This window comes from Necator americanus, chromosome V, assembly GCF_031761385.1.
Source record: "Necator americanus strain Aroian chromosome V, whole genome shotgun sequence".
NCBI lineage: Eukaryota > Metazoa > Nematoda > Chromadorea > Rhabditida > Ancylostomatidae > Necator > Necator americanus.
The window spans coordinates 4,231,334-4,255,894 of NC_087375.1; the positions used below are offsets into that span (position 1 = coordinate 4,231,334).

Sequence of the window (24,561 nt, forward strand, 5' to 3'; positions counted from 1 at the left end):
CAAACACGTAAAAATATTGAAAATAACAACATCCGGAATAGAGGAACACCACAAACATTCCAACAGATTGATCAAACAATAAGTTTTCTCGCCTTTTTGAGTGATGTAAAGATTCTCTTATATTGTAATCGTTCGGCTGGTGGTAGATTTGTCGCGAGCATGGATGCACTGGAACGAAAGAATGAACACTACTTTTTTTGTTGGAAAAACCAGAGGTCAATTGAAACGTGACCAAACGTTTTCTCGGTGGAAATATGGACTACCAATTTAGAAAATCTAACCCACCTATGCTTATCGCTGATGTCATGAAGTTTGTATACTGCAAACTCCAAATCGTTCTGTGGGTAAATAACCGCCGAAACCATCGCACCAACAATCTGCAACCAAAATTTGTAGCATAAGAAGAGACTAGAGTTGACAGCAATTGACGAATTCAGCTAAGAGATGGTAATATACTGTTTTGTTTGTTAAAATGAGGTGATACACTGTTTTATTTATAAAAATGAACAACCTCAAAAAAACTAACCCTACTGTAATAAATCCTATGAAGAGTAATAGCGTGTGCTAAACTGTTAAGACCATGCACTAATTCCTCTGTTTCCTCCGCTGTTCCACAGTGGTGAATTATGAAGTGTCGCACAGCATTAAATACTTTTATTAATTGTTGTCTGAAAAAAAAAACCATTGGGCGACCGCTTTAATACTTCTGTCTTTTGGTAAAAAAAAATCAAAATTACTTGAAAATCTTACACAAAGACTGCACATTGATCATTATTGACTGATGGATGTGCATAACGTATTGCGCTATCTAAAACTTTTTGTACGCATCGTATACGCTCAAAATCAGTGCCCGGCAATGGCTGCACCGAAAGGAAACTGAAGCAGAGATCAACAACATCTCGTTCGATGTCAGTATGTGCAAATATCTAAAGAAATAAGATAAATCCATCACCAAGGCCTTCTAGAATTTGAAAGAATCAAACAGCAACATCAACAATCACCTCCAAAGCGTTTGCCGCAAGCAATAGCAGATCCTTGCCATCTCCAATTTGCATGTAATTTTCGAAGGTCGAAGCAAGTGGTGCTGCAAGTAGCACTAACACCATAATCGCAACAAAAAGGAACAGTAGGAAGAATAGAATAGAGAAATACGAACGGAACTGGAAGGTATAAAAAAGACAAACCTAATGCATCGCCTGCAACATCCTTTAACTTTGACGAAATAAGAAAAGTAATTATATTCAAATTTTCCTGTGGGTGTTCCACGTTCGTAGAGCAAAATCTCAGAAGTTCCATCACCTTAGAAAAAAACTTAAAAGTTTTAGGGCATTACCATCAAGCAACTTATGCTGCCAAGTAAAGCTTATTGTTTTTGCTCGATCCGCAGAACTTCGTCTTCAACGGCAATTAAAATTATTTCATGAATCTTGGAATTCAATTACTTATGATTATTTGTATAGAAATATCGATGGTAAAGATTCACGATGAGAAAGATAAGTCGACAGTAGTCTAGTGCTGTAAGCCAGCTGATTTCAAATTTCAGTTATCAGTATTTGTATAGCGGCAACTTGTTCGCAAAGAGATACAACGGAAAAAATACATTTTTACAAAGCTGCACTTTAAATACCATGTTAACTGATCGTTATTTAAAGCCAACTGTTCTCCAAATCGAATTAGAACCCACCTTCTCAACTGAAAATTGTGCGAGAATCACATCTAATGAAACACCACTACGCAGCAAACAGACTAATGAGTCATAGCCGAGTACTTCCTCCAGTGGTCGAATTCCTTCGCATAGTATTGGAATATATTTCAAATAGAAATTAATAGCACTTTCTAAAACTTTCTTCTCCACTCCAATTTTGCCTGAGATTATGCGTGTTGTTAACCTAAAAAAGTGGGACAGTCTTACAAAGCAACCACAGCAAAAAAAAAGTTTAACGGTGTTCCACAACGTACTTGGACAGAAGTTTCACGTCTTCCTCAGTAAGCAATTTTTTCATTACTGAAGGTCGAACGCTGCGAGGAATAAAATCCCAATATACATACAATATACACAACTGTTCAGAAACGGAGCGAACTTGCTCTTTGTCATCCCATGGAACAGTAGACAACATGGTTGAAAGTAATAAACGAATCTGGAACCACACATGAGAAGTCAACTTATAAGAAGGGGAGGAAATGTTAGGAGGCCCACCTTCTTTACAATTTTTAATTGCTGTTTATCATGTTTGCTGCATTTCAACAATTCTTTCCATCTTGTTGACATGAATAGGACCGACAGGCTGTAAGCAAACGAACAAGAATTATTTATTTTTTGCATTTGGAAATCAAAGTCGAAAAGGATGATCCATAAAGGATGAAAAGGATGATATTGATGATATCCTAAGACTAATCAATGTTAAGCATAATGCCTTTTATCCATATGGTGGGATCTCTCCTTTTTCCTTGAAAGGCTGTGTGAAAAGCTCATGGAAAGCTATTGCTGACCGTCACTAACCATTCAAAAATGAGTGGTCATCATCATGCAAAGAAAAATGTGGCTGCTTCCAGAAAACTTGTAGGCAACACACAAGGCCCGGTCCACGGTTTAGCAAGATTTCAAAAATTTGAGGCTAGTACATCATCCGTGCTGGTGTAATGAAAATAACGAGGAACATTTTTAAAAAATACCTTACAACCTGCGCCCACGAGAAATCCTTTCTCGAATGTTCCATGTACGTTAAAGCAGGGCAATGATAAAATGCTGAAATTGTGACCATAAAGTAATTCTGCAGACATCCTCTGCAAATTCATTACTACAATTGTCAATAATTGGATATTTTATACACCACTTGAGTGAAAAAATACCAAAACCTATGTCGAGAGGATGTCGAGAGGAAAACGACAAATTTGGGATTAAACACAAATGTAAAAACAAATAAAGACCTTCAATAGACTCACCGTCTGACTTATCCGTATTAGACGTAACGACTACGCACAGAATGCTTGCTACATCCTTCCAAGTGGCATCACCATTTGGTAACCCCTTCAAATGTGAAGACGCTACTGTGTCATTAGGAATACTTAGTTAAAGATATAAGACTACCTTTAGAAAATACAGACAGTTATTGAAAAATAACTCGAGTGTACTAAATTCAGCATTTAGAGAGACATTGCTCTCAATACCTCTGCAACAGAAGTTCCATAAGTAAAAACATATACGAAGAAAACGAAAATAAGATCAAGAACAATAAGGTGTTTTACCTTATTAAATCCCTTATCATCCTAATACCAGCTTTAAATAATGCATCGTCGCTAGACTTAAACACATTTATAAGCAAGAATGCAGCAGCCTAGAAAAATTCACTCCATGTAAAAAATCGTATGTAAAAAATATTGAAAAGATGGATGGTGCATGAAGTTGTGCCTCTTCCAACCTCACCGTGGTGTCTTCGCTGGCACCTGACAAATTCCGCAAGTTGCGAACAAATTCCATCTTTTACCTCCAACACTGCTCTACGTTTAATCACAAATCTTTCTCTATTTGAAGTAAATGTTCTCTTCACTCCTTTCCAAAACTGCGTTACACCTACCGACGATATTGATAAATGACGCTGTTAAGAAACAGAATTTGCCTGCAGACATATAAAAAGTAGGATTAAGAATGACCCACAAAAGAAAAGAATATTAACGTGAACAACTATTAGGTTGAATTTAGTAACGTTTCTGCAAGGAAATCATGCAGTTCACTATGAAGATCAAGGAACCATAGGATTCATAAGTTTGTGCACAAGTAAATAGAAGAGACAAAACAACTAAATTTTAATCTGTATGTTATTTCATCTATTTCTAATATATAACAGCTCACCAGATAGTAACCTCTTGAGGGTTCAGAACTAAATTGCAGAGGAAGGCCAAAAAAGGCTGAAACCAATGATTTAACAGCCGGCGAGACACTCTGGAGAATAAATTGGATGTAGATTAAAAGGAAAAAATAGGAAACATTAATCACAACATCACCACTCACAAATGCTGGCGCCCATTTGTTCTTCACTACATGATCAAGGAAGTGAGCAATGTTCTTCAGGTGTTCAGAGGATCTGCAATGATGAGAACAGTAAATACATAAAATTTGAAAAAAAAAACATCAATGCTTACAGATTTGTTCGGAAACTACTAGGGCAAAGACCACCAACACACTGTCAACAAAAAGTAAAACATTTGAGGCTACGCAAACAAAAATACATCTGGCACCAAAACAATAAGTCATACTTTGCTCCATTTCCAGTTCTTAATCTTTTGTCAGGAAGTAGGATAATTCTTATATTTCTCAAAGATTCCACAAAACAATGGATGAAATGTAGGAATTGCTTTCCAATTCCTTTCCACTGGTCCTTAAAACTATCCTAATTTCTCTTGCAAATCATCCTTTTGCAAGTTAATATCACTTTCAATAGAACTAAACGACCAACCCGGTTTAGAAACGGAACGTTGCGCAAGGTTTCACTCCTATAAAGAACACTTATCTTCTTACAATCCGCCGCAAATGCGATACAGAATGCGCAGTCCAGAAGTTCTGATAAAATCCGAGAAAAACTGTAGAAAAGTAGGGAAAACATCGGCATACACGAGGAATTACGTACATACGAACGCAAAACGAGAGATGAATGCAGGGATAATCCAGAAATTTCTAATCCTTATGCTTCTCCGCTGTTCAATTACCTTTCCTTTCATCCAATAGAATTTTGCTACTACTTTTTCTTTGCCACGCATATTTGAGTAAGCCGCATAAAAAACAAGAATTGCAAGGCATCCTCAAAGAGAAATAATCATCGCATTTCCGAAAGTCGACTATGTACATAATCTTGATCCAAACGCACTTTTTACATCCCAAAATGGTGATGACGATTGTCTACAACAGTGTCAAAAGCAGATAAACACCTACTTCTTTTCATCTCCTTCACAGTGCTGGATATTTCGTAGGAAATCGAGGTAGTCGTCAAGGAAAGGCTCAGAATTCTAGAAAATACACAGTGTATGACAATCAAAGAGTTTTCAATAACAAACCGTAGCGAACATGTGCTTCAGCAGTAGTCGCATAATCGAATTAGCCATTAATTGATAAGCTGGTACGTCATTAGCCATTTTATCAATACAATGCATCAGTTCTTCAATAACATTAGAAATCTGGAAATAAAATTGATAAGTTCACTGAATTCTCTCTCCTTCTGCTACACAGTTTCACCCCATCCTTCTCTTGAAATGAAAACTATGCTAGGCTAAAAAAAGTGATCATGTGCTGCACGATTCGGCAGATTTGCAGCATGTTTTTAAAGGCAGCATCAGTTTTGCATGAACTAGTCCTTCTAAAACTTTCAGTTAAAGGCAGCATGCCACGAGACTGACGCTTTTGGAATCTCGCCACGAAAAGATATATTAGGATTGTAGATTATGGAGTATGAGCGTGTTCACGTTCAGTTACATGATGTAGTTCCCAAACCACATGACTCGACTCATAATTAGCACTTATAAGCAAGTATATTGAATGCATCCACATCTGATCGTACCTCCACGAAACATGCTCCAAACATAATACTTATAAACATACCTTTCTCATCTCAAAACCATGAAGCAACACAAAGTCCAGAAACACCTCCATTTGTCTCCGTGAACAACGGTTATAAAGAGATGAGAAATAACATAGAATGACATCGCTCATCTGAAAATAAATGCTTAAGAAAACTTCGGCACCCGTTCCCCAATCCCACAATGAGCTTTGGACTCCAAAATTGAAGAAGATGCCGTAGAAGCTAGAAAATTATTAATTCAATGTTACGTGAAGAAGACCCGTCAACCAAGGAGAGATAAGACGTTGCCCCAAATATTAAGAAAATAGAAATTTGGTCAAGAGGAAAACTACATCCGACAACAAGGAAAAAGAGATTTACCAGCAAAAAAAGACGATGGAAATTCTAGTACAAATCTTCCAAGAATGTCTAAAAAAAACGAAATCATGAGCAGCCTTGCCAGCTTTATCACCTCGAATAGACGGGTTAAATTACTACTACTGAGTAATGCAGTTCAGTTTTGGCTCTTTCTGGGCAGTGATCTGTTCATAAAATTCTTTTTAGAACTGCTAGAAGTCAATATTGCAAACCTGAGTACGCAAACACATGTTTCCTCTTTCACTGGTTGGTAACTTCTGTAAAGCAGACGCTTCAACCAAATCATCTATATGCTTCCTGTTGTCAGAAGAAAGCAGAAGAGATAGTGTAGCGAAATAAGGGCACCGTCTGGTATCCTAAAAAAGAGACTCATTAAGTCACGTAACTAAGGAAGGGATAGTGTACAAAAGCGACTGAACACTGAGCTGAACAATTTTTATGAGTACGAACAATGCCCAAAATTAACAAAATAAAAGCCACAAAAAACGACAAAGTTATTCTAGACTTCTGCAGGATTGATTATAGAAGCCTCAAAAGATACCTTATAAATGATGGAGTTACTCAAATTTTAGACAGTAAACTCATTTTTCTAAGATAGGAGCGGCTTTATATAAAGTAACTTTATGAAAGCAGTAGTTAATAGGTCTGTTCAACAAGTGTTCTCACGTACACTCAGAGATTGTTGTATCCAAAACTTGAGTGATCAGGCGCATTTGGTATTGGTATATAGCTGACTTTCATTCACCCGTACCATACTAGTTACTCTACTCAAATACCAAATGTCAGTCACCTTGGTAATAACTTGTTCAAACCACAGATCCTTCACACGCTCCTCTGCCCGATAAGAACGAGTAGCCAGTAAAAGCTCCGCAAACAATCGAGAAGTGGTACATGCATCTGCTGCAAACTTGACAATTACTGATGTTCTCAGAACGAAACGAAAAGGAAACATTCCTACTTTTAAAGCCATTTCCCCAAAGTGTGCTAATAATGGAAGGTAATCTAGTGATAACTTCTTGGAGCAGCTTGTCATATTGGATAACATTAGAAAATCTAACGAGTTGGCACATAAGAATCGCAAAATTGCTGAAATTTGAGTATTTGACAAGAAAGAATCGAACCAATATTTGAAATGCGATAATAAGTAAATCTGGAACGTTGAAGTAACTATTCTTTATGTCAGTCACTCTTTTAAAAGTCATTTTTATGTCAGTCACTCTTTTAAAAAGCATTAGAATATTGATAAACAGTAGATAAGATCAGTTATTGTTGTGCAAAAAAGTTTTGATACCATATCATTTAAAATATCAGAAAACACAATAAATGATTTAATAAGGTAAGACATGAAAACATTTGGTAAACATTAGTTAATGACCTCAGTATAGAATAGAGTAGCATACCTCACATACTCGGCTCCATTCCCGCTCTCGATAACATTATAAAGTTCTTTAAAACGTTCCGTTGCTGTACTAACGCCAATCAACGCAAAGTACTTCCGCAGAGTATTTGATATGGGTCCGCTCAGATTCACTTCTGATGGCTAGAAAATTAGGATTTTTACTCGGGTCAAAACGACCTAGAGGTTGGAGCTGTGGCGTAAACGGCTACTACTGGCTACGCTCGAAACGGCGCCGTAGAGGTAGCGGTTTCGAGCTAACTGGAAACGTTCCTGGCTCCACTCTGAGAAGAGTGGAGTTAGCAAGGGTCTCAAACTAGATGGGAACCGTTAGCTCCATCGCACCGCTTGCATCGCAGGTGGTTACACAACAGCACACAATTTGACCCGACTTTATTCCATTTATGTAACTGCAGACACAAAAAACACTAACTCGCTGATGAAATCAAAAGGAAGCGAGCCAAAAATACAAAAATGAAGCAGAGACAGTTGAAATATAGATCAAGGACGTTATCGTCTATATGAATCCTGTAGATAAGCTTTTTTTTCTTCTTATCAAGTGGAAGTGAAGTGATGGAAGCAATAGGTAGAAGAAAAAACGTGTGAAAATTAGAAATCGAATGGATGAATGCTCACATTGAGAGTTTTTAACAACGTCATCAACGCGTCCACAACCTTTTCCTCAAGACCAACAAGATCCTCCAATAAGGCTGCACATGCGGTGTCGTCACCTAAAATGATGAACAGATAATTGAGTTTCACGCAAGTGCTTGAAACTTAAAAAAATATGAGGAAAACATATACGCATACATCTGCCCCGAAAAATCATACTCACTCAACAATGCCTGAGCAACGGTCCGTCGAACCTCATCTGCACTCTGTTCAGCATATCTTAGTCTCTTCGATGAAGGAGGCATCGTTGCAACCATATCAACGAAGATACACCTCCTACAGACCAACTGAAAAAAGTGGAAGGAATGCCACATGTGGTTGTCAAAGTAAGGAACGGTTGTTCACCATCTGCGGTAGCGTTAACAACATCTAGATGATGTTCCCAACAATCGATAAGTGAAGCAGACAGACGACAAAAAAGCGTTGAAACATTTTCGTTCACAGATACGATAGTCGGAGCCTGTGCTCTGACCCCCTTCACTTTTGAACGGTTGGGGAAAGAACCTCCTTCACTTTTGGACGGCTATCGAAAGGACCCCCTTCACTTGAGCTGCACCCCAGGAGCTGAACCCTGTTCACCTGAGGAGGGTCCGGCTTCTCCCTATCGCACCTATGTTTTCGTTTCATTGTTAACAAAATCCTCTTCCTTTGGTCCTACTTTGTTCTGCTCTCATGACGTCCCTAAGATTAAGAAGGGTAGGAAAGGAGGAAAAAAAAAAAAAAAAAAAAAAAAAAAATTTTAAAAAAAAAAAAAAAAAAAAAAAATAAAAAACTTTAATTCACAGGAGTTCAAATTCTGTACTTTTTTGCTGTAATTGTGCATGATTAGCATTTCTTTATGTTGGAATCGTGGTCACAATCACAATCACGAATCGTGGTCTTTCCTTGGAGATGGCTAACTATGCACAGTTACACGAAAAGTGAAGCAGAAATAAAGCCCTATGATGTAAGGTCATAGAAAAGCCGTAGGAGAAGAACAAAACTAATGTAGAGGGACTTCCCTAAGACTAGCAATCCTATTCATGCACTACCAGACGAGGAAAAAACGATGAAAAACTACTAAATGCAAAAAAAAGAAGATATCCCATTAAAATAAAAATTCCACGACATTAAACAGAGCCAAGAACGGAGAAATATGGGAGACAATGAATTTAAAAAAACCAAATCAAAGGGGAAAAAAAGAGATACAAGGAGCATGTCGTGTTCCATGCAAAGTAGAAGTAAACACCGTAAAGTCGTCCACACACTGCCCAATTTATTGCTACGTCTAAGGCCGCTCGCAGACTTCAGAGTCGCGCGGGCGCGCGGTTTGGCGATGCTGCAGTTTTGATGGTTATTGACTATTCACAACAGTGCGCTCCATAACCACCAAAACTGCAGAGCCGCCAAACAGCGTGCCCGCTCGGCTCCGAACTCTGCGGGCATCCTAAAACATTTCTACTGCAGAACATCTCGACAGTTCTTAATAGAATTCAGATCCCGCGATAGTCGGACAGCAGCTTGGAGACTTTTGGCGTCACATATGTCGTAGTAGAGCAGACTACACACTCTGCGCAAACACTGGGACACGAACTCAGAGAACAATCAGAAAAATATTTAAGCGGGATTTGTAATGATAGACATTCAGTACGAATGCTTACCTAAGGCAACTAAAAGCTAGTGACTCACAGTGAAGGGAGTGATAAGCAAATCGTGGTCATTTACATGATTTCATTAAAAACTACGAGACAATTAATAAAACGCAGGTAACATTCTGTAGATTTTCGTACAAACCTCACAAGCGTATAGAAAGCCCTCTGCCCAAGAACAGTTTTTATTCATGTGGCGCTCAACTAACTCGGTAACAAGTATGGGCCTGGAGATTTTTGTTCTTTAGTGGTTGCAATGTGGAAAGTATGGCGTGATTTTTGGGACTTGTCAGTTATTCTGCTTGTTTTCGGGAAAGTTCACTTCTCTTCTTTTCTTTTCAAAACAACTTATGGTGTGTTCATTAGAGCAAAAAATCTACCCATTCTATTCGGCATCACCAAATATTCGATATACTGTACTCCACTTATTTGGAACGAGATGAGAACTACGTCACCATCACAGTAACGATTCAACGGGTGCATGCGGCGATTTCTTTATGTTTGCATAATTCAGCAGTCAGGTGCTGAGATAAGATGATATAAACTGTCACCTTAGCAAAAAAGGAGAACAAGAATTGAGAGCAGTAGTATTTCCTGTGCATGATCTTTGGCACGAAAATACCAATGTACCTAATTTTGACAACTCCAAAAAAAGAAAATCCTAGAGACCAATTGTGGAAGTCCGCATGTAGCAAGTCCTCACCTAGGTGAGTGAGAATGAAGTGCGGGTTTCTTCGCACCACCACAGCAATCTGCAATTGGTCCTAATCACGTAAAATTTAGTACCTCAGTTGTAGAGTATGCGTCGTGTTTAGTACGAATTTTATGCATTCATGCACTGCGATCGGAGTCGAAGTAATCTCTGACCAAAAGAAAGTCACATTAAGTTGGACTGTGTCTTGAGTTCAGCGATGGAAATTCGAAAATGAAGATTAGAATGACGAATGAGCTGTACTGAACTAATGACAACTAGGAGTGGTGATTATACCATGTTCACTCATCACAATGCGTTTATACTCCAGTGAGACACTCCTGTAAAAATCCTGCGAAGTTGTTCGGTTGGTTTGAATTTAGTTCTAATCTTGCATAAAACGCTGGTAAATAAACCGCTTGAGAACAAATAGATAGATACACACATTAAAAACAAATGGCATCAAATGAAGACGATAAAAGAAATCTAGAGATAAAGTGTTTTAGGAAACTTTGAATGGAACAAATAATATCTTTGGTAGGATACAATTATCTAAACAGTGAAGTCAAAACTAATAAAGTTAAATATGAAGAATGCTTCCATACGTCTAACATTCAAATGTAACAATAAAAACAAGGAAATTAGCATAGCATAGAAATGAGGGAGACGGCAGAATAAAAACGATGAAGTTCTCCTACTTCGACTGCTGTACAAAAAAACTTTTCTTTGATGAAACGTTGTTGTAAAGCATATTCACCAATGAGATAGACAAGATCTTTTCAGCAAATCTTTACATATTATGTACACGAATAAGTAAAGCAATAAATAAGTACACATGTTCTGTCATTCTACATTCTATGTATCACTTCGTCCAGCCGTTACCACGGGATACGTTGCTGATGCATTCGGTATGCATCCAATCTTCGCATGTTGGACATTGAATTCAACAAATTTGATTGTTTGTGCCAGTGTTTGGCTGCATCCAAAGGCAAATAGCATACACATCCTTCTAGTCCTTCAAACAGTCCGGAATATTTATCATTGGTTTTCGTTTAGCCTGCTCCTCCTTGCGTAGATGGGAGCGCTAAACAAATATTTTAAGAGAAATTCTTCCACATAGAATTGATTTCAAACCTTGTACAGCTCCCGTATTGGAGTGAGCGCTTTTGGTCGACCCACAGAAAACACATCGGTACGGCGAGCAAGACTCATATTAACTTGGCTTCTCTTCACACCCTCTGCCAACTCCTCCATTATTTTGCGGGCTTTTTCAATATGGTGTTTCACCTGATCCAACGCCAAAATCACGTCTTCCGATGGCGTTTCTAGTACTCTGCAAGCGTTGGTGCGTATTGAAGCGAAGCCCTGAACATATTATATCGATGGTTGAACATTGCACTGCCATAATTAGTCACAATACCATTTCAATTGCTTGAAAAATGTTACTGCAGCTGTCTTGCATATCTGCCAAGTTCTTGGAACCTTCTCGTCGTTTCTATAGTCTTTTATCGTTACTTTCGTCATCATTTCTTCATCTCTATCGCTACTCTGGACTTCTTCTCCAATGTTCCCGTGGAATGCACTACTTCCCAATGTCACAGCTTCATGTGACCGGCGTCCTACAAACGTTTTAAGGGGAGATGAATTTTGGGGTGGTATGTAGAACTGAATACCGTCAAATTCCGACTTGGCGTCAACCTGCATCTGAACTGACGCCGCATCGAGATTGTTGAGCTTTCCTCGCTGGACGCGACTCTTCGCAGCTAGATTTCTAAAAATCACTTCTACCGATATCTTCAAATTCTGCAGGTATGCAGCGTGATTTACCTTATATCGCGTGTTGTAGTAAAATACAACCGAGTGCGTGGCCCTCCTCCTACATGCATCCTTATTTTTTTATGTACTTGTTGGACGGTGAGACCATCCTTCAACAGTGAGACTATATACTTTTCAGCATTCTCATCCAGTCTCAGCTGAGATGGAAGAGCTTCATGTCCTAGATGGGTGAGACAGTGCTCGACTGTCACACCATCAATTCTCTCTGTTACCTAGAATACGACTGGTTTTACTAAGATTAATCTGAAAAACTAATTGTTGATGTTAAAAAATGCAACACACAGACATTCATGTACGCTGTGCAGTAGGGCACAGATTTCTTCGTTTTTTGGGGTGGCGAAGATGGACAATAGAAAGAGCAATGACAGCGGAGGTAGGTGACCTTAGCGTGTTCCGTAGTCTTAGTCCTTGTTATGAAACGACTTATTACACCCGCCTCCTCCGACGCTAACTTCCAGCTCTTGAAGGAAAGACTCTTGAAAAAGGGGTATTCGAGATGCGAACTGAGGTACTAAACCTTATAATCCTGTAAATCTTGGAATCTTATCGTCTCCACCACAAAATCGTCTGAGTTTTCAGCATGCTGTTGATGAGCATGCTCTGCGAGCTCGCGGTGACTCTAAAGTTTAGTAGAATCAAAAAGTGTCAAAACAATACAAATGCGAACGACAATTACATGGACAAAACCAACGTGAAAGCTACCGACCGTCAAGGTGACTCACTTTGACGCTCTCCCTGCAGATCGGACAAATGATAGCTGGTGCTGAGTACTCGACAGCATGTTTTGCTCCTCTGTGTCGTCCCAGCCCACTCATACTGTTGAATGTCGCATCACAGTACTCGCAGTTATATACTGACTTTCCTGAGGCGGCAACTCTCCTATTCCTTTTCTGAGCTTTAAATTCCGAAATCTGCTTTTTCGAATATTCATGGACGTCAAACAGATGCCTTTGAAGTTTTTTACCCTTATTTACACCACAAACTGGGCACTCATTCATGGCAACACTAGAATCGGAACAATATCACTGATATACAAAAGAAGAAACAAAGTAGTCTTTAAAAAAACTAACTTGCGAGTAGCTTCCATAATGTAGATAGGGGAATAGTTGTAGTAATAATGGCAGTAATAAATTATGAAAATATCGTCAATGACCGCCCCAACAGAGAATCAGATCGCTTTTTTCTTTGCTGTGAAAATACAGTTGGATCAGAATGAATTGAATTCTGGTGCAACTGGAAGCGGTTTCGCTCGCATTGACACCTTATCTATTTGAATGAGGATGAGAAAAGGTACAGCAAACGATGTCGAAGGAAACGTGGAGAAGAAAAAAGAAGCAAAAAAGCAAAAAAGATGCTGATTAAAACGTGACGAAGAGAAAAATGTTGAAATTGTAACATATCATGTAATTGGATGTCTTGTAAGGAGTAAGGCGAAATGTACATTTAAGGAAAAACCACGCAATACAACGGTATGCGCAAACCATTAGCATTTAAGGTACAATCAATTGAACACAAAAACCAAAGAAATAACAGAAAAGAAAACAGACCTAGTGGTACTTGGAAAAGATGTGGCAATGAGCGGTGTGTGCAGGCGCCAACAAAATAACATATGTGCGAATTCTATAGTCGGGTCAAATCCACATGAAGCACGGTGCACTAGCGGAAGCGCTCGAAACGGCGCGTTGGAGGCAGCGGTTGGGATTGAGGTGGGACCATGGCGAACTGCAGAGATGGGTGGCGGTAGCGAGGATCCTTACACGACCGCAACCGCTACGCTCCACAGCGCCGTTTCGAGCGTAGCCGCTTGCGCAGCTGTACGTGCTTCATGCCCAACTATACGACGAACCTAGAATTTGTGACGGCTCCTCTCGGCACTTCTTATCTTAGAGTGTGAATCATAATTCGAAGTACTGAGCAAGCCTTTGTTTTGAATCGCGGAAATAATGAAGAAAGGATGAAGTCGAAAAGGACGTCTAGTAGAGGATACCAGCATGAAGATTTTAACGAAGATGAGTGGTTTTTTAGAGAGAAAACACAGTGTTAAACACAAATCACTTTGTAAGAAGACACATTCTTGTGAAGAAATGCAGTACGCGACATTTTCTATCAGAGCTTCTTTCTAATTCTAATTTTCTTCGCAATCAACCAAATCAGTGCGGAGGCGCTCCACCGTGAGCGCCGCAACGCAGCCGCTGGCACAACGTACACAATTCGACATATTCGGGAATAGGCATCACTCGTATTACTATTGACTATTAATTAACTTATTAGGATATTGAGATTTTTTGTGGCATTAATTCTTTTCAAGTTTGCCGTAGATATGCGCACTTCATCGCGAACCACCAAAAAACGACGGGGAAATGACAATGACTCTGATGATGGCCGTAGACACAAGGAACGGAAGCGTTCTTCTTCTCGATCAAAATCAAGGTCTCCTTCTCCGAAAGTGAAAAGGTATTGTATATATGTATGGCATGAAAGATGAGTGTTTGAGGGAATCGCCAATGTTTTCCGATCTCTCCAATAAGTCACATATTTCTATGGTTCCAGTTACTTCTGATTCTGTTTTTATTTTTCTAGTTTTCTTTTTGCTGGAATATCTCTTACATAGTTACCTACTAGACTAAAAATCTGCACCTTTGTGCATGAGTTACGGGGTTCCTCCATTGAATGAACCTAATTGGAAGTGTGGTGAAACACTTTTTTCATCCTCTATCTTCAAGCTCCCGTCCTTCAATAATGTGCACAAGCAAGCGGAAAACCATTTCTTTTTACTGCGTAAAACAGTATGTGAATACCTTCAATGGCGCAGAAAAACTATGTATAATTATGAAAAAAAAGAAACAGAAACGGACTAGAAAGCCCCCTCTGTTAAGTCGAAGTGTTTTATATTTTCTTACTTTTTCTCTTTCTGAATTGCTGTTTACGAACGCGTTGCGGTCAAAAAGAACTGATTTGTAATGGATACGGTTATTTACGAAATTCTTAACAAACGCGGCCTGTTCTCAACCAATGCAAATACTCCTCGTTTCGTTTTGATTCTATTGTCAGTGCTCAGTTTTCTTCATAGTGGTTTGTGCCCACTTTATATCGAATATCTTCATCTACCTATCTTTTTTTTCCTTGTTTCATTTCCATCTCTTAAATTTCATTGCATTAAATTTGGGCAGCTTCGGTAACGCTTCCGAATTCCCATCCCACCGCACTTTACAGTTGTTTACATCAATTGTCAAGTTTCTTATAAATTCAATCATTGTCGCATTCTCACAACTATTGTGAAAAACAGAAATGAGCGAAAGTTATAGTTTTGCTTTACGTACCTCTCTTCTTCCTACATATCAAGTGAGTCTTTATTCATTATTTCTCCTTTGTGAACTGTCTGCTATTGCCTGACCTTTCTACGTTCAACTTCTACTATTTTAGGTCTCGAAGACGAGAAAAAGAGAGAGAATCTACTCCACAAGGAAAGGAAGATTAGTAAGTATTTTATTGTGTTTTATGTGTCTAGTTCATATTTTTGATATATCTGACGTCTTTTCTCTATTTAAGTTGTTATCCTGAACATTACTACCACTTCAAGCCATAAAAAAGATTTGTTGTTATGGATGATTTATGTACAGGATTATCTATTATCTAAGATGGCATAATATCTCCGGAAATATAGCAAGGCTTTCCAAACCAATTCTTTATTAGAGTTCCTGGATTACGGAAATACTAGAGCCTCTGTTTTCAGGAAGAAAAATGAGTACTTACTTCTTTAGACTGAGTATTTGATTGCTTTCTCACATGTACGACGATTTTCGAAGTAAAGTCTCAGTTAGTTTCTAAAAAGGTTCTTCCAATTTCATCAGATGTTTAGATCTTTCGCGAAGAAACACTACTGTGTGCATCTAGTATTTCAGCACGTTATTAAATGTATGACGTCAAATTTCCAACAAGCTTTGAGGTTCCTCGAGAGTGGTTTAGTAGCAAGAAATTAGCGGAGAACTAGCGCTTCCATTGTTGTCAACAGCTTTTGAATTCTGAGTTTCACCGTTCGTTTCACTAAAGCAGAAGTAGTTTCAAAGTGAATATCTATCCATCAAAAGAAATAGACACTACTTTGCCTAATCAAACCTCTGCTTTTGCCTTTCTTCGAATCTTTTCGAATTTCGAGTTCCTGAACCTTTGAATTTAACTCGAATTTGGACCGCATACTCGGAAATCGTCCGCAACGATTTTTCCGTTTATCCTCTCGACCGCCATGTGCACAAAGTTGATTCCTCGAAAGTTGTTTCTTTCGATGTCGAAAAAATTACAGAAGAAAGAAACAAAACTACCCTATGTTTCTCAAAACCCGCACTTAGTGGTCTGGAAAATTTAACAGAAAACCTTCCTAAGAAACATATTGTTCGCATTGGATCATCCTATGTATAGTGTGCCACGAAAGTAGGTTTAAAAAATTGAGAAATTCACCGTAGTTGTTACATGTTTTGGAAACTAGACTTCCAGATACTTTTAATGTTGAATTGCAATATATTCCGCATAATCTGTTCTTTGAGTTCAATAATAGCAACATGCGACGTACACTACGTTGAAATTTTCACAAAATGGCAGGGAATGGAGGGAGAGGCTGAAAGAGAAAAGAAATGAACAAGAGGAAGGAGTAGCAGAGAAGAACGGAGGTCGATAAAGGCAGACGATCTCGAAAAAAGGAAAGAACACATGTTCGACAGAAAGCGACATTAAGACCTCGAGGGTTCATCTTCCGCTAAACCGAAATTTTTGCAAAAGAGGAAGAAAACTTAAACCTCCACCTAAATTGTTTATGGCTAAGTATTGCATAGTTCTCGACAACTTGTGCGTGCATCTAATAGTATTTGATCATAGAAATACTCAGTTTGTGTGAAAATTGAAGACTAGCTTGGGAAATAATTTTTAGTGAATTAACTTAGTGGTTGTCAGGAAACAATGTTATCACAACTGGTTAGATAAATTACAGTATCATCATTAGTGGTGTGTATATATCTCACAACGTTCTCACATTACTGTTTTTTTTTCGTCTTCTAAAACATCCTTTCTTTTCAGCGCAGAATCTCTATCTATCGAAGAAACAAACAAACTTCGTGCTAAGTTGGGTTTAGCGCCGCTTGATGTGGATGACACTCCTAAGGTTAGTTACTGCGCATTGTCTACCATATTATTTATTGCTTTTCCATATCACATTAAGTTTGTAACGTTGCTGTACATATTTCAGACTAGAGAAACGGAGGACGGACTAACCGTTCATGTTGAGGATGGCCTCGAATTCCGACACAAGAAACCAGAGAACTGGAGTGAGAAGAAGAAAGATGCAGAGCTGAAGGAAAAGCTGGAGGTTGTGGTGTATAATTTTCATTTGCGATTTAATACTGCTCACTACTTATTTCTGGACATTGTTTGTTTCTCTTTTGTTCTGTTTATTACAAACGTAGATTTTAAAAGACATAATTGCAGAAAAATGCATGCTTTCGATTTTGGATTTTTTGTATTATTTGAAAACTGAGCTTTTAGTAATTATAAAAGAAGTTCTCAGGTTCTAGTTCAATTTGGTTTTATTTTTTTCTGCTGTTTATTCCATGTATTATCACCTCTTTGTTTTCTGTCCCTGTGTTCGGGTGTTTGCGAAACGCAGCGATCAGATACCCTAGTTGGTAGATAATAGAGTTAACACGGATATTTCGTGGAACGGCCAAGGTAGCCGTCCAATGCTGACCACATATGCGATAGTCACAGCCGGTGCTCCGATCCTCTTCACTTTTTGAAGGTTTGGGGAAGGGATCCTTCCTCGTCACTTGAGTAGCATCCGATGAGTTAAACCCCATTCACCTGAGGAGGGTTCGTCTCCTTCCTATCTCACCTATGGTACTGACTGATGTTGTGGACTTTTTCGACTGGTAAAACAATTTCAGAAGGAAGTGTAGCCTTATTTCCTGGTTTTTTTGGATGTTCGACCACTTGAGAAGTGCCGATTCTCGAATAATTGACCCTTTGAAAAAATTCGAATTTGTAGCCGAAAAGTGTGCTAGCGCTTTCGGATTTTCGTCACTACAGCAAGATAAGCGGTCTTCATTTTGAAGCTAAATATGATGCCTATGTCGCGATAGAGTCACTCTAGGGATTAGCTGAAAAATCGGTCTTTCATTTCCAACAATTTTATCTCTGACAATTTTATCACATTGCATTATGTACAGTACAACACTTATCCATTATCCGCTAGCCACTTGTGATTATCTGCTTGTGCATCTGTTCGTGAAAATTACTTGAATCACAAATGGTTATAGTTGCTTAGTTTAGGTAGCAAAGAAGAAACGAATTATTTATGAGAAGTTATTATCTGAGAAAGGCTTAGCTGAGTCGGATTCGGATGATGACACTTCTGAGTGGGTGACAAAGATGAGAAAAATTGAAGAAGAAAAGAAGCGAGCGGAGGAAAGGGTTAGGAATAAAATTTCAGACAGTTCTTTATCTTTATATCGTCTTAATTATTGATTGTTAAGGCTAAAATGCTTGATGCAATGGATGAAGAATTTGGGGTGAACAGCTTAATCGCAGATGAAAAAGCGAAGCAAGCAAAGAGGAAGATGCGAAACGAAGCGCAGGTTGGTGTTTTTATTTCTCTGCCTTTTTTTCCTAATATGCTCCTTATAGCGAAATAAATCTTCGGGCACGGGAGGACTTATTGTTGGACATTCGAAGGAGGCATTTTCTGGTGTATCTGATCGTATTCTCGTTTTGGAAGATAAAGGTGGTTTTACACACTTACTAGTTGGAATTGGACTACTTCGCTTGTTTTGATCAACTGTTTGCTATTGTACTGTATTGCTTAGGTGTTCTTGACGAAGGGGATGAAGTTCTCGTCGATCCAAATCTCATCGACAACGAAAAGTACGCTCGAAATGTGGAACTAAAAAAACGGAAAGAGTTGCAGAGAGGTTTTGATGATGTAGACGAATTTGGAAAGGTAATAGTTGTTTCTCAGTCTTTTTGCACACGCTTCGTCTCTGTAACTTTTTTCTTAATGCACTGCTCGCTACCGCTTAATCAGTTCTTGTATGTAACGAGAAACACCTGCGTAGGATTTATGCAGAATAGGACAAATTTCAAAAGAAAGTCAGATGATCGATGAAAGACTCAAACCAAAAACGATTATTGTACTTGTAATCAATGTGAGAATCTTTTCCAAGAAGACTGTGCGATATAGTCAGTATGTCAATTGATATTTTTGGCGAAATGTTTACAATTTTAGTGGACAGTATCTAAGAATCTTTCTGATGGTGCTCTCTTTGTTCTAAGGAAAAACAATAAAAAGAAGAGAAAAAGTCCACATATCTACAAAAATAGACACTTCGTGCAAAGCGGTGGTTAGTATATCCGAACAGTTTGTGCCTAAAGCAAAATTTGATGGAAATCAGTGAAGTCGACGTTATTTGTAAACGGAACAGCAGGAAGTGCGTCACGTTACCCTCTCGACTTCAATATATTCGTGTGCAATTTAATTTAATAATTTTGCGAAATTTACTTAGTGTAAACATAGATAATATCGATATACAAATATTTAATGTGAAGGTTGAAGCTATCTTTCCTTCAAAATTAAAAAAAATAACAATTCATGTATTACCTGTTTTACTCCTGCAGTTTTTTTTTCTACTGCGATTTTCACAAATGCAACATTTTAATTTTCTCTCACTCTACGTGGATAATTTTTGTACAGTCTTCTTCTCGTTACCTTTTTCAGCAGAAATCATATGGAGTACTGACAAAATATGACGAAGAGCTTGACGGCGTACAAAGAGAGAAGTTCCGTCTTGATGAACGCGGAGGTTATGACATAGAAAAGGACGAGAGGTAAGTGTCTAGTGTACTTACCTCGTTCTCCCTATCTAATTTTGCTAAGATTCCTTTGAGCTTCGTAGCTAATATTGCTTGTATTTAGAGAAGCCAGAATGATGAAAGAACTGGAAATGGTTGGCAAAGTATTGGTCAATATGGATACGCCAAGCTACCGCGTCGGCACCGAATTTTATACCCAGGTATTTTTTTCGCATCTTCTCTAATTTTGTATATACGTTGTTTTTCTTGACTTTTTGAAATTGTGGCAGAGATGTTTTCACCACATCTGTATAGGAGGAAATGACGGCTTTTCGTAAAGTCAAAAAAGGGAACAAGAAATCAACACGGAAGAGAAAAATCCTAAAAGCCGAAGATCTGGTGCCTGAGGAGCCAGCAAGCGGTCGTGATTTGGGCTCAAGGTATTCGCTCGAGTGCTTCTTTGTGGTATTAGTTCATGCAGAAAGATTTTTTATGTAGGAATCACAGTAAACGACGGGAAATGAAGGAAGAAGACGATGAAGAAATGGAAGGGAAATCAGTAGAACCTGAAACTGTTGTGAATGGGGTATTTACAGTTACATTTGTGTATTATTTACAAGTTTTTTTTTAAATGATACTTCTCTTCAGAAGAATGGGGACGATGATGGCCCATCGCTTGCACCACCAGCACGTATGAAGCGTGCCACAAAGAATCCTGTTGATATCAACATGTTGAGAGATCTAGCGAATGAAGAAGAAAGCAGCGAAGGAGAATCTACTGATGGTAGTATTCATTTATTTCTAGTTTGGTTTTTGAGAACCGCACTCAAAAAAAAGCAAAGTGTTTAATCAATATTTGGCTGAGATGTGGATTTCCAAGGTCTAAAAAGGATGTAAAAGTGTTGCAAACAGTAGTATAGACTTTAAGTTCCTCTCATTAAAATTGAATCAAAACCTGCTCAGAGGAATTAGATGCTGTCGCTGATCTTGCCGGTGTCGTTATTAACGATGATGCTGAAGATGAGTTATCAAGCGTTCTCGATAAAGCTCGTCGTCTTAAACAGATTGTTGTGAAGAAGGAGGACGCAGATGTTGCGCAAAGTGTAAGTATTCATTTCTCTTTTAAGTATTTTCATTACGAATATGTGGTACGTGCAGTAAAAGCTAGAAACCATGTTTTCTAGGTCCGTACAATGATCAGTTCACACGATATCAAAGAGGAAATGGATGATGAAGGTGGTATGGAAGGAAGTGATGCTGTCAAAGATGGAGTTGTGACTCTCGACGCAACCATGGAGTACTGTAGAAATATAGGTATGCCAATTTTTTCATAGCTTCCTTACATTACCCTCTTATTTAATGATTTTTGTTAAGGTGAAATTCCCACCTATGGTTTGGCAGGTAATCGAACAGATGCTATTGATGTATCAGAAATGAAGAAAGAAGAAGATGACGTCGATACAGTAGAGTTGGTTAATTCTATCTTTAATTTTTTTTAGTTCAGGAACTCTTCAAAAATATTACCAATGTGAACGTCGGGCGTTAGCACGTTCACCCTGGTGTTTCACGTTTACTCCACTAAATTGCGATGACTAGAAATGAACTGTGGAAAAACTTTCTTAAATTTCTGCTACGGAACAAAAAACATAGTTGAAAACAACACTTTATCTCTCTTTTACAAATATACTGGCGAAGGATTTTGGAGTTTTGTTGTTAAAAATACCCGTATTTTCGTTTGAAAAGTTACTCCGACTACAGTCAAACGAATTTATGATAAATTATATTCGCTTCGGTTCTGTTTTTGAACCTTCTTTTCTCTTCATCACAACAACAGTTGCTTTTTTTACCTAAAATCTATTTGAATTTGAATCTATCAAGTGTAAACGCTGAAGTAAGAAACCCGTTTGTAACGTAGTTGGATTTGAATTTTTTTTTTCGTTTCTTGCAAATATTTATTTCGATTTCGCAAATGAAAATGAAACTTCAAGTAATTCCCCGCGCCGTTTTGATAGCAAGGAAGCTACGTGGTTAATCTTGCGATGATGATGAATCAGGCTTTTGAACAAATGTAATTTGTTCAAAAGGCTGATTCTGACTTTTGTTGAGCGTCGTTGTGAAACAGTTGAATACAAAAAATTGAAGACGTTCTAATTCGCTCAATTCCACATACCAATCTAAAAAAGGCTTGCAAAAAAACCGTGATTGCATTATTAAAGTCTAATTGACGACACTATCTTAGAAACAAATTCTAAACTGTTTGTTTGTTTTGATCGTGATCCTCCGTTGCAGAAAGTGGAAGCTGATGCAGGCAGAAAAAGAACAACGGCGGAGAGAACGTCTCAGAAATAAAGAGACTGCACGTCACTGGAGTGACAAACCTGGTAGCAGCGGTGTTATTGACAGTGATGATGAAAAAGAACTACAAGAAGCCAAAGAAACAGTGAGATTCTAAATTTATTATTTATATTCGTGTCTTACGAACCTCTAAGCATAGGTGTACAATTCGGATGATGACTCGGAGGACGATAGCTCTAAAAAGGAATACGAGAACGTTCTTGGTAAAGAAGCTGACGTCAGTAAAGGTGTTGGAGCAATGCTGAAACTTGCCGCACAAAAGGTATATTCATACAGGCTATGATTTTTTTCGATGCATTTTTATCATTTTATGGTTATGTTTTATTATTTATGTTTTGTTTTATTTATTTTTCTTTATTATTTATGTTTATCGAATTAGTTCTTCCGTCAGATCAAAATTTGCAGGGATATCTTAACGACAACGAAGTGAAGAAGAAAACTACTCAAAATTTGGACCATCTCCGCAACCAGTCAAAGACCCAAGTGGAGCAAAGCAAATAGTGAGTGACATTTAAAGATTTAATTGGAATGTTTTTCGTTTGTTGGATTTTTTTTCAAGGCATTTCATCCTCACGTGCATTGTGAATGCATATAAATGAGTTAAGATACATATCAAGGTAAGTGTGTCGGTTTACCAATGCAGAGGTACATACCTCGGGCTCTTTTGTTACCTTCCCATTCAGAGTGCGTGGGGAGTTATTTTTTCTCTTTTAATACTCGAAGAAAGTTTTGTTTCTGCTATAATCGTGGTGGACTGGTTAGATCTTTTTCCGCACAGTTGTAAAAGTTGAATGGTTGTGCAAATTGTGAGAATTTCGAGCGGGAGACAAATTTTCATGGTAACACTTTATATCCAAGTAATTAATAATTTTCTCCGTCGGTGCGTGGCATCAAAGAAGTGGTACTTTACAACACTATTTGTTGGTGTAGTATTAATCCAGCTTCCAAATTATGCGCGAAAATTTTCTTCTAAGTATCATAGTTGTAGCTCACGGTTAACTAGAATTGCTAATGGAGACATTGGTCTGGAAGTGCCACAATTAAGGCGATGTATTTTTTGTGCAGATTGAAAAGAAGAATTAAGAAAAAAAGAAAGCGAGAACGTGGAAGGAAACAGGAGAAAACGTCCAGAACGTTGCAGCAGGAAAAAAGGTTTCCATGATTCCGAGAGTTCTGTAACCTGCCGATTTGACGCAAAAATTATTTCTGAAGTAGTTTTTGGCGTTGATGATCTGTTTTGAATTAGGATCTTTGAAGCATTGGGCAAAAAGGTACTTTCTGAGAGTCAAAAAGTAATAAAAAAGTGGAAGGCGATTTAAGTTTTGCAAGCATTTTTATTATTTGTTTATCTATTTAGTGATATCGAGGACAAATATGCTAAGAAGCTCGATCGCCTCGGAACTACCAGCCGTGGTCCAATTCTTCCATTCGCCGAGAAGAAAGACTATCATCCGGAGGTGAGTTAAATGTTCATTGCCTTCTATCACTTTTTTCAGTCAACAGCTGAGGTTTCAGGTGAACATTCATTATGTCGATGATAAAGGCCGCGTCATGGACCAAAAAGACGCGTATCGGGAATTGTCTTATAAGTTTGTTAAAATGCGACCTTATTTTTCAAAAGAGTACTTATAGATCCTAACATTTTCTAGGTTTCATGGCCGTAATCCTGGAAAGAAGCAGACCGAAAAGAGAATTTCGAGAAGAGATAAGAAGGAGATGCTGAAACAGGTGAATCTTTGTTCATCGCCAGTCCTTTCTGACATTTTCCTTTTCAAGTTACGTTTTATATTCAGATGAACAGTTCGGACACACCTCTTGGCACATTATCAAAACAGCTGAAAAAGCAAGAGCAATTGCAAACACCGTACCTCGTTTTGAGTGGTTCCGGACGAAGTGATCAGTATGTGAAGCATTTTTTTTTCTGCTTGTTTTCGAAAATATTGTTGGAAACTTTGTTATTTGTATTTCTTATCCTTCTTATGTATATTCTTTCAGCACATCACTGAAGAAGGAATGACCGTCGTTGATAAATTTGTGTACACTATGTTGTTGATAAATATTTTAGCTTACTTTATTATGTGTTCACAATCCAAAAGGGTCACATTTAATTTATTCTACAAAGGTCAAGCACCACAAACAGTGTTGGAATAACAATCTTAGTTTCAGAAGAATCTGTATTTACAAAAATGATTACAATGTAGCTTCCTTCCAATAACACCATTTTAT

The 24,561-nt window shown here is 38.1% G+C and overlaps 3 protein-coding genes across 5 annotated transcripts; 1 reads left to right on the plus strand and 2 right to left on the minus strand.

The window, feature by feature from the left end:
* Window positions 1-71: 71 nt before the first annotated feature.
* RB195_012875 (uncharacterized protein) lies at window positions 72-8,252 on the minus strand (the record flags this gene model as incomplete). Of its 2 annotated transcripts, XM_064202448.1 has the most annotated exons (26): window positions 72-168; window positions 286-377; window positions 527-668; window positions 751-926; window positions 1,002-1,084; window positions 1,185-1,299; window positions 1,685-1,889; window positions 1,960-2,138; window positions 2,198-2,285; window positions 2,674-2,746; window positions 2,944-3,028; window positions 3,089-3,170; window positions 3,247-3,335; window positions 3,851-3,940; window positions 4,010-4,082; window positions 4,141-4,181; window positions 4,705-4,796; window positions 4,928-5,001; window positions 5,060-5,169; window positions 5,591-5,701; window positions 6,140-6,283; window positions 6,718-6,827; window positions 6,886-7,013; window positions 7,328-7,467; window positions 7,960-8,054; window positions 8,159-8,252. In XM_064202448.1, the coding sequence occupies 26 exons, from the start codon at window positions 8,250-8,252 to the stop codon at window positions 72-74; spliced, it is 2,808 nt and encodes a 935-aa protein (XP_064058329.1). The 2 variants fall into 2 exon arrangements, with proteins under 2 accessions (XP_064058329.1, XP_013304502.2); XM_013449048.2 differs by lacking the exons at window positions 4,141-4,181; window positions 4,705-4,796 and having other exon boundaries at window positions 5,050-5,169; window positions 8,159-8,240.
* Window positions 8,253-11,639: 3,387 nt separating this feature from the next.
* On the minus strand, window positions 11,640-13,237 carry RB195_012876 (uncharacterized protein; the record flags this gene model as incomplete). Of its 2 annotated transcripts, XM_064202450.1 has the most annotated exons (9): window positions 11,640-11,679; window positions 11,735-11,933; window positions 11,988-12,085; window positions 12,142-12,362; window positions 12,437-12,610; window positions 12,668-12,769; window positions 12,873-13,012; window positions 13,115-13,155; window positions 13,221-13,237. In XM_064202450.1, the coding sequence occupies 9 exons, from the start codon at window positions 13,235-13,237 to the stop codon at window positions 11,640-11,642; spliced, it is 1,032 nt and encodes a 343-aa protein (XP_064058330.1). The 2 variants fall into 2 exon arrangements, with proteins under 2 accessions (XP_064058330.1, XP_064058331.1); XM_064202449.1 differs by having other exon boundaries at window positions 12,873-13,155.
* Window positions 13,238-14,470: 1,233 nt separating this feature from the next.
* RB195_012877 (uncharacterized protein) lies at window positions 14,471-24,352 on the plus strand (the record flags this gene model as incomplete). Its single annotated transcript, XM_013449045.2, has 24 exons — window positions 14,471-14,604; window positions 15,574-15,627; window positions 17,218-17,302; window positions 17,387-17,506; window positions 18,466-18,606; window positions 18,669-18,770; window positions 18,820-18,916; window positions 18,999-19,132; window positions 19,907-20,016; window positions 20,105-20,201; window positions 20,296-20,420; window positions 20,479-20,566; window positions 20,629-20,764; window positions 20,944-21,083; window positions 21,165-21,294; window positions 21,355-21,448; window positions 22,270-22,420; window positions 22,475-22,597; window positions 22,741-22,835; window positions 23,693-23,792; window positions 23,851-23,924; window positions 23,985-24,063; window positions 24,129-24,235; window positions 24,331-24,352. The coding sequence occupies 24 exons, from the start codon at window positions 14,471-14,473 to the stop codon at window positions 24,350-24,352; spliced, it is 2,538 nt and encodes an 845-aa protein (XP_013304499.2).
* Between the last annotated feature and the right edge of the window lie 209 nt (window positions 24,353-24,561).